The following is a 12,885-nucleotide window of genomic DNA, read 5'->3' on the forward strand; positions in this document are numbered from 1 at the left end:
CGCGGAGCAGGCACGATGGGGTCCCAGGGTGCCTGAGGTGTGAGCAGAAGGCAGGCAGGCCGCAGCAGCACAGCCAAGCCGAGAGAGGGACAGTGGGTTCCAGGCCTGACTGCCAAACACCCTCCCGCCCCCAAGAGTCCCCAGAGCAGGGAGCTGGCTCTGCAGCGCCACCTGGTGACAGGCGGGGAGCCGTGGCTGGAAGGTGACCCCGGGCCCCAAAAGAAGTTGCACACCAACCACTGGCCCTCCGTCACAGCTGTTTTATTTCCAGTACATTCCTGACCTGGTGACCCTCCACAGTCCGGCGGGAAAGAGGTGGGAGGGAGGAAAGTCAGCCTACACTTCCACCCACCCCTAAAGTTATCTCTGGCGAGGGTGACCTTTCGCCAGGGGAAAGCGCGCAGAGGGCCCTGGAAAAGAGGCGGCCAAGGCCCTGTACCAGGGCGGGCAGGCGACACAGCTGTGGCGCAGAGTCCCTCTGGCTGACCCAGGCCCCTCTCCCCTGCACAGCATGCCTTCCGTCCCTGCCAGGCTGGGATCTAGGCTCAGCGCCCCAGCAGCCCCAGCATCTCCTGAGGATCCAGCAGCTTCTCCCGGGGCTTCCCAGCACCCTTGCCCCGGGACACTTCCTCGGCATCCAGCTTCTCCCAGTCCGAGAAAGAGACAGGCCGGACCCCTGAGGCACAGGGAAGAGAAGTCACTGCCTCCACCTCCTCCTCCAGCCCCACCTCCAGCCCAGAGCACCCTTCCCAAGCAGCAGAAAGGCCCAGGGCTGCCCACCACACCTCCCAAGAGCTCACATGGGGCCCAGACCTCGGCTGCTGAGCAGGGCCTCGATGGCTGCATAGCCAGGCCTGGGACCCGGTGGCAGCAGCCCAGCCTTCAGGTCCTGCAACAGCATCTGGCCGGTGAGGAAGCTGTCAGTCATGGTGGTGGCGATGACGCCTGTGGGCCCCCGCTTCACCCAGCCGCTGCAGTAGAGGCCTGGCAGGGGATAACAAAGGGTCAGGAAAGGACAGGTAGCTGGATACTTCTGGCAAGTCTAAGCCCCCAGGGCACACACCTGTGCATACACACGCATGCACACCCCAAGCATACCCGCGCTGGCCCGCGGCCTTGGACCCTTCTCAACCTGTTCATATCACACCGCCCCTTCCATCTCAATCTCCCTGTCGACCAGGAGCTCCCTGAGGGTAGGAGATGGGTCTTGGCCCGCCTCCAGTCTTAGCAGGCCCTTCTAAATACTAGCAGAATGGGGCGCCTGGGTGCCTCAGTCGGTTGAGCGTCTGACTTCAGCTCAGGTCATGATCTCGCAGTTCGTGGGTTCAAGCCCCACGTTGGGCTCTGTGCTGACAGCTCGGAGCCTGGAGCCTGCTTTGGATTCTATGTCTCCCTCTCTCTCTGCCCCTCCCCCACTTATGCTCTCTCTCCATCAAAAATAAATGTAAAACAAATTAAAAAAAAAATACTAGCAGAATGAATGAATGGGTATTTAATCAGACTGGAGGCTCCTTTAGGACAGGGGCTGTGGTTTCCTGTCTAGTCCCAGCACCGAGCACAGGGACCTAGCCCAAAGCACACCTCAGTCAAGTGACCAACTAGATCACCAGGCATATGTGGGCGTGTCGGCTAGACTGAGAACCTCCCTCCTAGCTAGAGCCAGGAGGAGGGTGGCTGGGTCCCAGGACAGCATCCCGGAACAGCGTCCTGGCTCAGAGCGGTTTCTTAGTGCATGTCACTGGCCAAATGAATGAATGAACGGCCCCAGGTGACGCCAGCCTCTCCATCCCCCACCATGGTTTCGTGCCTAGATTTCGGCATCCTCTCACCTGGCACAGCTACAACCCGGCCTTCCATGTTGGGGATGACCCCAAGCTTGGGGTCAAAGGGCACACTGGGGTCGATGGGACGGCTCTTATACCCAACGCTGCTCAGTACCAGCCCACAAGGGAGGTCTTCCGTGTCTCCAGTGGGCACTGCCCGGGCAGCCTCACCGACACCCTGTTGAGGAGAGTGCGGGCAACACCGGGCTGGGGTGGGGAGACTTGAGAAGGCGGGTATCTTTGAGTAACATGAGACTTACCTCCAGTCTGGTGACTGCCAGGCGAATGCCTGCTGCCCGTCGCCCGTCTGGTGATGGCAGCACCTGCTGGGGGCTTCGGAAAAAGCGGAGGCCCCAGGCGCGGGAGGCCGGTGCCTGGCGGGCAGTGTCCTCTGTCCCTGGCTTCTCCGTGGCTGTTCGAAGCAGCAGTTCTGTGAGCCTCTTCCTCGGGCGGGGGACCTCTGTCAGCAATGAGAACATCTCAGGCCTGGCCCTGGGTTACAGCCCTCGCCCCCAGTGCTCTCCCCCGAGCCCTGTCTGACCTAGACCATCCCCTCCCTAGAGAGCTGGGGGGCCAGGTCAGGGCCCCTCACCCTTGATTCTGTCCTGAAGGCCCAAGAAATCCGCAGGATCCAAAATGGGCCGGGTTCCTGGTAACTGAATCATCTCCCGAAGCTCCTTGGGGATGGGAGGTAGGAGAGGAGTTCAGGCCCAGAGCACTGTCCACTCTGGAGCCCAACCCAGAGACCAGACCACAGGGGAGACACCCCACCCACCACCACAGAAGGCACTAGGCCCCAGGGCCCTGCCGGGCTCCCCCTCTTCCACCGTAGGCAGGAGCCATTCTCGGGGGCTCAGTCCTGCCACACCTCCCAAGGGCAGACCATCTATTTGGGACCCTGACCCCTCTCCCTCTGGCCCCGGCACCTTAATGGTGAAGGACACTTGCAGGGGTCCACGTCGGCCCACTATCCACACCGTCTTCACCCGACTCTGCCTCAGTACCCCCAGGGCAGCCTCTGTGATGTCCGTTTTCTGGCACAAAAGGAGGGCTTAAAGTCATCGGGCACTGACCAGGCAAGGGGCCTTTTCATTTGGCTGTTTCCCTACCCTCAGTGGGGAGAAGCTCTGCAGCCTGAAACGGCACCACTGCCCCACCTGGTGGCCAGATGGAGCACTGCCTCCAATTCTGCAAACGGCTCCAACTAGTAGCCAGCCAGGCTCCTTCCTGCTCTTTCGTTCAACAAGTGTCCACTCAGTGTTTTGCTTGGGACAGGCACTAGGCAAGGGGCATGGGGGGGGGGGGGGGTGTCAGTGGTAAGCAAAAGAGACACGGTGCTGGCCCTCACAGAGCTTCTGATTTGGTAAGAGAGAGTGACACTTACCAAATGTTCACTAATAAGTATAAAATTGTCATGGCGATAACGTGCCTTGAAACAGAAGTAGACAAGTCTATGAGAGGGTATTATAGGGAAATAGACCTATTAAGGCAGTACTGGAGGGCTTCCTGGAGGAAGGGACAGCTGAGCCAAGAACTAAAAGATGAACACAGGTTAACTGGCAGGGGGAGTGATGTACACACTGAATAGGTGTTTGTTTGTTTGTTTGTTTGTTTGTTTGTTTGTTTGTTTTTTAAGGCCCACGTAGCTAGAGTGCAGAAAGCAAAGCGGAAACGGTATGAGGCAAAGCTCACGGGCTGCCTTTCGGAAGGCTTCTGCCTGGCACCATAGGGAAACAGAGGCACTGAGCTCAGTTTGGAGGATGAGGCCTGAACCCTGCAGGCAGCAGCACCCTCTCCTCAGTGTGTCCCCAGCCTCCCCACCCCCCCAACCCCCCCCCCCCCCCCGCCTCCAGCCCCTGACCTACCCACTCACCTCCAGGTGCTCAGGTGGGGTCAGCAGGATCCGGGCCACATCCAGAGCCACATTCCCTTGCCCCAGAATCACGGCTGTATCACAGCTCAGGTCTGGTGCCAGCTAGTAGGGAGAGGTCCGGGTAGGGCTCCCCTAGCTTTGGCCCCGGTCAGTCTCATCTCAGCTCATGCCCAATCCCCAGTCGAGCCCCCAGGCTTCCCTACACTCAGAAAGCCCACCCCACCTGAGCCTCAGAGGAAGCCCCTCCTCTCCTACCCAGCCCCGCCTTCTCCCAGAGGCCTTCCCTGGCTGACCTCCCCCCTCAGGCAGCCTGATACTTCACATCTCATCTCACTGGGGACCTCCCAGTTTTGGACAGCGGCTCCCTTGCCCCCCAGCTGCGGCATCCAAGAGCTGCCCCTGGCCCTGGCTGAGGGGTAGGGAGGAAGAAGTAGCAGGAGTGCTCCCCAAACTCACCTCCCGGTTCTCAGGAAGCCCGTTGTACCAGCCCACAAAGGCCCGGGCCGAGAACACCCCAGGCAGCTCCTCACCAGGAATTTCCAGGGCCCGATGGTCCTCTGCCCCATAGCTCTGAGGAAAGACCCAGAGTGCTTGGCACCAGCTAAGGGGCCAGGCAGACCCTGGTAGCCCTCCTCCCAGCTCCCCTGCCCAGTGGCTTGGGCCTCACCCCTACCACCTTCCATCCCTCGGCCAGCGGCCGCCCTGCCCCAATCCCCTGCCCACCCTGCCCCCCACCCATGGGCACTCACCAGCACCACAGCGTGGTAGGCCGCCCGGAGCTCCGGCACAGCCACGTCCCTGCCCACCACCACATTGCCACGGAAGGCACATCGGGCCAAGCGAGCCGTCTGGGTAAAGGTGTTGATGACATTCTGCAACAGGCCCCAGAGGGGAAGGGGTTAGGGGCCAGGCACTTCAGGAACCATGCCTGAGCCACCCTCGCCTCACAATGTCCCCAGGCGGGAACCCGTGTGACATCCACACAGAGCACCCGGGGTCATTCCATGCAGCCAGGGAGCCCCCTTTCCCTCCTCAGCTTAACCCGTCTCCAAACCCCCTCCTCGGGCCCAGAGAGACCCACCTTCACCTCGGGGTGGTCGGGCGCCACGCCAAAGCGCACCAGGCCGAAGGGCACAAGCTGCTTCTCGTAGATGTCCACGTGGGCCTGGGGGTGGTGCTGGGGAGAGGGCGACAGTCAGTGGGGCTGAGGGAGAGGCTGGGCCCTAGGGCTCCTCCCATCCCTGATGGGGCAGGAGAGCCCAGCTCAGCGGGGGGCGGACACAAGGAGAAAGAGGGGCCCCCAACTCCCCAGCATCCTGGAGACCCAGACAAGAGGACTGGGGCAGCATGGTGGCACGGGCAGCCGAGGTCAGCCCTCGGGACTGCCAGCCCATCGCGAGGGGAGGAAGGAGGCAGCTCTCCCGCCACTGGAGTTGCGGCCGGGGAGCTTCTTCACCCACTTGGCTCAGGCTTGACATGCAGCCCTGCCTTTGAACCCTCCCATACTTCTAGAAATGCTCAGCCAGTCTGATGAGCTGAGAACTACGCTTTGAACTTGAGAGCCGCCTTAGCTCTAGCCTCCACAATCATCCTGTTGGAAAAGGGGTCCACAAGACATGGGAGGGAGGGACATGGAAGGGAGAAGGAGATCGAAGCGGCTCACTCTTGGTCTTAGGAAAAACGAGCTCACTTATACGGCGGTCCCACGTGGCCTGCCCTCTGGAGCACCTACAGGGGCCACGGGGAAAGCAAAGGGTTGCGGTTGGGCAGACAAGTCAGGTCTGGCTCTGCCACCGACCAGTCACACGGCCCTGGCCAGTCCCGAGATCTGCCTGGGTGTCAGATTCTTCCTCTGCAAACTGGGACAGATAACAGCCCCCTCTCGGGGGTGTTGGGAAGCATCCAGGTCAGGACCGTGAGAGATGCTGGGCCACAGCGGGTTTGGAGTCAAGAGGTTGGGGCTCCCACGGATGACACTGCCCTGCCTTGGGGCACCCCCATCCTAGGCTCTTGCTGTGATGCTCCCGATTCAATGGGACTCCAGCCAACTGAGCTCCTGCCCGCCAGTCGCCCTCACCCCTACAAAGGCTCACACTCACCTCACCTTTGTCCAAATCCCCTCTTGCCCTCCACCCACTGCCTGTGCCCAAGTCCAGGCTCCCCACCACCCACCTGTCCGAACGTGCCTGGGGAGTTATTTCTGGAGAACTGTAAGGCCCCGGGAAAGTGAATGGTGTAATTGCTGAAACGTCAGCGATGTTCGGGTCTCAAGGCTGTCGAGTGCGATAGCACTATGAGAACAGAGCCCCGTGATCGCCCAGGAGCCAGTTAGGGAACAGACCCACTGTAATTGCTTAACAGTCCTTGAAACCGCACGGCTTCCCCGCATGCTTTCACGTAAACACCAGATGTGTGTTTGGTCTATGTCTGGAGGCTCCTCGTGTCTTCCTCCCACGCTTTAACATTCTTGCGTGTTTCTACCTGGCGAACATGAAATAGAGACCACGTGCCGTTTGCTGCTGCTGCTGCTGCTGCTGCTGTTTCGCTGGCAGAGGTCAGCCCTGCACGTCCGCTCGGTCTAAGTGTCTGAGGACTTTGTCTTCAGTGCGTGGCTACACGTGCCTCCTACTGTCCCCATCCAGGCCAGCCACGGGCAGTACCCGAACCACCTCCCTCACGCCCCACTGATGCTGTCTCCACTCCGCAGGGACCAACCCCAGCCCCTCCGCTGTCTGGCTCTGTCCCACAGAGAAGTTTCTTAACTTCTCCTACAACAGAACAGCTCTTCTGGGTGACGCTTGTGATCAAATGAGCGAGGCCTGAAGCCCTTAGCCCCGCAGCTGACCCACTGTGAGCGTTCAATCAAAAAGGCACCCTTTGAGGAGCACCTGGGTGGCTCAGCGGGTTAAATGTCCGACTTCGGCTCAGGTCAGGATCTCACAGTTCTGTGGGTTCAAGCCCCGCGTCGGGCTCTGTGCTGACAGTTCAAGAGCCTGGAGGCTGCTTTGATTCTGTGTCTCCTTCTCTCTCTCTGCCCCTCCTCCACTTGTGCTCTCCCTCTCTCTCCCAAAAATAAATGAATAAACATTAAGAAAAAAAAGCTGCCTTTTACCATTACTGCTGCACGCAATCACCTTGCCCACAAACCTGCCCTGCCTGCCCACCGCCAAGGGACAGAGTGCAAACTGCTCAGCCTGACAGTCCGTATCATACACAACCTGCCTTTTCATCTTTCATCCTTCTTTCCTGCTATGGAGCCTTCCCTCCTGGTCACACCACCCCATGCAAGTCCAAGGCCAGCTCCCCAGTGCTAGACCTGCTGGTGCGTTTACTGAGATCTCTCATGGCCGACCTTGTCTTCAGAGAACTCTCTCTTCTCTAACTCAGCTCCCCCCTCCCCCTCTGGCTGTTCTTTCTCAGGCTTCTTCTCTTCTGCCCCTGCCCCCACCCAACTCCCAATGAAAACATTCTCTGAGGTTCTTCCAATGTGGGACCCCTCCCCTCTCCCACACACACATTCCCTGGGGAAGCTGCAGCCACTCCTTCCTGTGACCTCAGATTCCCATGGACCTGCTGCTGTTCCACTCTCTCCCCTGCCCGGACTGTCCCCTCCAAACCTGACCCCCTGGATGACACTGCAGACACCTCAAACCCATCCAGATGGAAGTCAACTCCCCATTCCGCCCAAACTCTCCCCTTCTGCTCCTCTGTTCCCTCCCATCCCATCCACCCAGAGCCCAAGCTAGAACCCGGGGCTCCTCCCCGGCTCCCCTCAGCCCTGCCCAGTCAGTCAGCCATCCTCCCCTCCTGTGCCCCGCTGCCACATCCGCAGCTCTCCATTGCTCTCCTGGCCACCTAGTCCTGCCTCCCCGCTCCGCTGTCTACCCTACAGGCAGAGAGACTTTCCTGTCCAAAATGGGCTGCTTGCCTAAAACTTTTCAGTGAATCAACCTACTTAGAGCAGTGGGCTTCTGAATCCCCTGGCGGGGGGGGGGGGGGGGAGTCTGTTTAAAATTGTTGATTCCTGGGGCACCTGGGTGGCTCAGTTGGTTAAGCAACTGACTTCTGCTCAGGATGTGGTCTCACAGCTCATGGGTTCGAGCCCCACGTCAGGCTCTGTGCTGACAGCGCAGAGCCTGGAGCCTGCTTCGGATTCTGTGTCTCCCTCTCTTTCTCTGCAACTTTCCCCACTTTTGCTGTCTCTCTCTCTCTCTCTCTCTCTCTCTCTCAAAAATAGATAAACGTAAAAAAGTTTTTTTTAATTACATTGTTGATTCCTAGGCCCCAGCCCGTTTGATCAGGTGTGAGGTAGGCCCAGAAATGTGCATGGAAATACCTATCCCGTGGGACTGATGGAAGGAGGGGGAGGTGAGTGGACAGCACCATGAAAAACTGCCTGCCTGCAGGCCCGGCCGGAGCCTCCCGAGGCGCCCTGGCTCTGGGCTCATCAGCTCTCCACGCTTAACACACAAGCCTGTCTTCCCAAACTCACCTGTCCCCAAAGGGACACTCTCTCCTCCCCCCGGGCCTTGCCCATTGGGCTCTCTGCGCCTGGGCCTCTCTTGCCTGCCACCTACCCCTCGCCCACCTGGCAGCTCCTTCTGTCCTTCAGACAGCACTTCGGACACCTCCTCCTCCAGGCTGAGTTGGGTGCAGCTCTTGTACACCACGCCCTCCACCCCCAGTTTCTTACACTATCAGAGGCTTAGAAACTGTAAACTCTCTTCCTCTCCACTCCACAACCCTCCTACATTAGACTGGTGTGTCCTTGAGCGTAGGGCTCATGTGTGTCCTGCTCACACCTATGTTCCTACTGTTGAGTCTGTGCCTGGAACGTGTCAGTGTCCAATAAAGGACTATTGAGTGAATAGCCTAGCGTGGTACCTAAGAGTAGCTCTGACCCATAAATACGCAGAATAAGCTCATGGTTGGCAGAGAGGAGAGGGTGGAGGGATGGGTAAAATGGGTGAAGGGGAGTGGGAGGCATAGGTTTCCAGTTATCTAATGAATAAGTCACAGGGATGAAGCGTACAGCACAGGCAACACAGTCAACGGTGCTGTGAAAGCCGGGCACGGTGACAGACGGTTGCTACCCCAGGGGGAAACATAACAGCGTAACATACACACTGGGTGGGGGAGAATCACTATGTTGAATGCCTGAAACTAATGCAGCATTGTGTATCAACTATACTTCGATTAAAATACATTTGGGGGGTGGGGGGTGGGGGCGCAGGTGGCTCACCTACCAGTCAGGAAATCTGACTCTTGAATTCCACTCAGGTCATGATCTCACAGTTTGGCAGTTCAAGCCCCGCATCGGGCTCCATGCTACAGTGCAGAGCCTGCTTGGGATTCTGTCTCCCTCTCTCTCTGCCCCTCCCTTGCTTGTTCTCTGTCTCTCTCTCAAAAAGAAATAAAAATGAACTTAAAAAAAATAAAAAATTGGGGCACCTGGGTGGCTCAGTCGGTTAAGCGTCAGACTTCGGCTCAGGTCATGATCTCGCGGTTTGTGAGTTCAAGCCCCCGCATCGGGCTCTGTGCTGATGGCTCAGAGCCTGGAGCCTGCTTCAGATTCTGTGCCTTTCCATCTCTCAGCCCCTCCCATGCTCATGCTCTGTGTCTCTCTGTCTCTCAATAATAAATAGACGTTAAAAAAAATTTTTTAATAAAAAATAAAAATAAATACGTGTTTTTAATTTAAAAAAAAAAAAAAGAAAAGAGCGGCCCTGCCATCTGCCTGCCTGCATTGAGAGCCTAGCACCTTCCCCGTCCGGGGGGACTCTGGGCAGTGTCACTCAGCCTCAGTGTCCTGACCTGTGAAGTGAGAGTCAGGACACCTGCTTCAGAGGTTGTCATGGGGAGATGAGATGCTGTACGGTACCTGGATTGGCTAAGTGCCACTGCCCCTGACATGTTGCACTGTGTTCCTGTCTGGGGAGCACACCCAGTAGCTTGGAACACCCAGTGGGCAAGGACTGGCTTGTAACTGGCTCTGTGTCCATCCCCCGGCACCTCTTACAAGGAAAGCGTGTGCAAGTGTGCAGGTCAGAGCCCCTGCTCACACTGGGGGCACTGAGAAGCCCACCTGGAAGGCCCAATTTTGCTCCCCAGATTTCAGGCTCAGCTAGCAAGTGCCCCTTACGCAAAACCCTCCTGGATCTCCCCTGACCCTGTGGGATCCCCAGTCTCCATCCCAGGGTCCAGGGCTGTTCTACCACAGGGCGGTTTGCCCATGCATGACCCCTCCGCACGCAGCAGGTCCTCCCCAAAGCCCGTGGCCTCCTTCAATGAAGCTGAAATGCACCTTCTCCAGGAAACACTTTCTGACTGACTGCACCTCACTTAGCTCATGCTGTTCACATCACAGTAACTAGCTCTTTCCCCTGTGTTGCTTGGTCACTTTTCAGCAGGGTGTCCGACTCACGCCGGTCTCCCCCAAGACTGCCCCCCATTTAAAAAATTTTTTAATGTTTATTTTTGAGAGAGAGATAGTGTGTGAGTGGGGGAGGGGCAGAAAGAGAGAGGGAGACACAGAATCCGAAGCAGGCTCCAGGCTCTGAGCTGTCAGCACAGAGCCCGATGCGGGGCTTGAACCCACAAACCATGAGATCATGACCTGAGCCGAAGTTGGACGCTTAACCAACTGAGCTGCTCAGGTGCCCCAATCCCCCAGGTTTTAATATTGAAAACTCCATGTCCTAGGCAAACTAGGAAGATTGGTTACCCTACCTTTTAAGTTTCTGCATGTATATGTGTATAATTAATATATTCATGCTTCCTCCTGTCTCTCCATAGACACCCCAAGTCCCTCCAAAGGGAGGCCACTGTCTCATGTCTTAGCCTAGGTCTCCATCCCTCCCCCCTCCCACCAATATCTGCTCAAGCCTCAAGGGTAACCAGCAGCCTTGGGGCCCTGCCCACCAAGGCCAACACTGTAAGCCTTGAGACTCTGGCCTTGGGGTGGGTGGAATGGGGGGGCGGGGTGGAGGGCAGCCTGAAAGAACAACATAGCATGGGGAGGGCTGGAGCATGACGAAGCACCTATAAGGCCAGAAAACTCTGAGAAGAGGGGGTAGCCTGAAGACATAGGACGTTGAGGACAGAGGAGAGAAAGAAAGAAGGGAAGATGAGGGGCAGGATACAGTTATCCTGTAGGTCTACACAATCCCTGACGGGTTTGGCCAAAGAGGCATCTCAGACCATCTGCCACTGACCGCTGCCTATGAGGCAAACACACTTCTCCCATAGTTGAGGACCTAGACTGGGGAGCCCCAGATGGAGGTGACAAAGCATATAGGAAGTGTCCAGTCTAGATGGACTGGGAGCCCCTTTCCCATCAGGGATCCAGGAGTGCTTTTAAAACTCACAGAGGTGGTACTTGCCTCAGGATTGGAGCAGCAGGTGAATCATGGGAGAGGGAACCAGGAAGACATGGCTTACCTTTAGCAGGTGTTGGGCGGTATAGAAACCAGCTGGGCCACTGCCCACCACACAGATCTGGGGGTGCTGCTCCTGGGTGGAGAACCGCTGCCGGAAGCCTTTGTGGGAGGGAATGGGAAATGGGTGGGAGGTCAGATCAACACCCCCTCCCCACTTCCCAAACCAACAACAGTGTCAGAAGACGCAGCTTCCCAAGCTTCTCCCCCAATTGCACTCTCCTCCTCTTTTTCCTCAAAGCCTTGGCGTTTGCAGGATCTTACTTCATCTGAACCCTCAAAGTCCGTGTCTTCATCCAGAGCCCTACGTTTCACCCATGAATGTATTATGCCTACTCAACACCCCCCATCACCCCTGAAGCTGCCTGCACAGCACTTCATTTTTCTTGCAAGGTTCCCCACCCAGCCAGCTAGAATACCACATCCTTCGAACCGGCTCCATATCCCAGTCTTGCTGGCGTGGACCCCCCCGCCATGCCCAACTGTGCCTCTTCTACCCACTCTCTCTCCACAGAATACTATATTGTCCATATAGACGCCTGTCACTCCTATAGACCCCTGTTTTACTTCGGACTTTCCTCTCGGCCCACAGACCTTCATATAACCCTCATTCACCTCTTCTCACACCTGTGCACCTCATAGTCTCCCCTTCTCACTTCTGTGGACTAACATCTCACCGCACAGGCCCCCGCCTGCCCCCGTACACCACGCCAATCTCATCCGCATGAGATGACCTCTCCGGTCTCGCCCCTGGTCCCCTCACCCCTCTCCAGCCCTGCCCCAGCTCCGCCGACCCCCACACTTGGCGCTCGCAGGCCTCCCCGCGCAGCCATCCGGCCCTACAGGTGCCCTGCTCCTACTCGGGGTGCTCCCGGGGAGAGGCGGCCGGGTCCGACGCCACGCCGACCAGTGCCACCAGCGCCAGCAACGCGGAGCCATGGCTGGAAAGACCAACCAGCCAGCGGACCCGACCCCGGAGATGGCCCCGTACTCCGCGCTGGTGGATCCTCGCTGCTTGCGGGCTTCGGCCCCGCCCCTCCCTAGCCCCGCCCCCAAGTCCCGCCTCCCACGCTCTGGGAGAGCGCAGCGTGGAGGCCACACTCCCCCCGCCCGAAAGAATCCCGCCCCAAAGGAGAAGTCCGCCCTCGGATCCACCCTCTATCGCTGAGGGCCCGCCCCTAGGACGTCCGAACTGTCGTGACTTAATAAATTTCTCCCCAACCTTCACCCTCCCTCCAATCGTCTAGAGGCTAGGGTTGGAGGAGAGCGAATCTTTATCGCTGTTCCAATCCCGCCTGAAGGAGGGAGCCAATTAGGAAGGGGCTTACTTCACTTAGCCCCTCCCACTCAGAGACTCTCGTCGCTCTCTGATGACGCACGGGCCCTTCCCTTTTCAAAGCGAACCCTCCCTCCCTGCGTCTGGTTTCTTCCCAACCAATCACGAGTCGAGTTCCAAGGGCGCCTCCCTGTCCATTGCGTAATAACCACGGAGTCCGGAAGTCTGGAAAAAAAGGGCTTCTGCTCGAGCCTTCGGGGCTTTCTGGGCGTTCTACAGGCGTGACCCTGGCCAGATGCTGTCCAGGTCGGGCTAGGGAGCATTTTAAACTTTGGAGATCCAATCCCGTCTCACCCCCCCCCCCTCCCCTTTACGTAGGTAAAGAAACGGGAGAAGCGGCTTGCCCTCGGTTCTAAGGACAGGGCAGATCTCCCACCCTTGCCCAGCAGCACTGGAAGTAAGGGTGAGGCTGCTAAG

The 12,885-nt window shown here is 58.0% G+C and overlaps 1 protein-coding gene across 7 annotated transcripts; it reads right to left on the bottom strand.

Annotated features, from left to right (window-relative positions):
* Positions 1 to 244: 244 nt before the first annotated feature.
* On the bottom strand, positions 245 to 12,189 carry FDXR (ferredoxin reductase). 7 transcript variants are annotated; one of them, XM_011289350.3, is made up of 12 exons: positions 11,993 to 12,189; positions 11,137 to 11,234; positions 4,778 to 4,873; positions 4,446 to 4,568; positions 4,153 to 4,266; positions 3,697 to 3,798; positions 2,750 to 2,857; positions 2,416 to 2,500; positions 2,084 to 2,283; positions 1,830 to 2,001; positions 801 to 984; positions 245 to 676 (listed from the first exon to the last, which is right to left on the bottom strand). In XM_011289350.3, exons 1-12 carry the CDS (start codon positions 12,069 to 12,071, stop codon positions 361 to 363), a joined length of 1,677 nt encoding a protein of 558 aa, XP_011287652.1. In that variant the 5' UTR covers positions 12,072 to 12,189; the 3' UTR covers positions 245 to 360. The 7 variants fall into 7 exon arrangements, with proteins under 7 accessions (XP_011287652.1, XP_011287651.1, XP_044900534.1 ...); XM_011289349.3 differs by having other exon boundaries at positions 11,927 to 12,178; XM_045044599.1 differs by lacking the exon at positions 11,993 to 12,189 and adding an exon at positions 11,896 to 11,980.
* Positions 12,190 to 12,885: the final 696 nt, after the last annotated feature.

The sequence above is a fragment of the Felis catus genome, chromosome E1 (assembly GCF_018350175.1).
Source record: "Felis catus isolate Fca126 chromosome E1, F.catus_Fca126_mat1.0, whole genome shotgun sequence".
Classification (NCBI taxonomy): Eukaryota; Metazoa; Chordata; class Mammalia; order Carnivora; family Felidae; genus Felis; species Felis catus.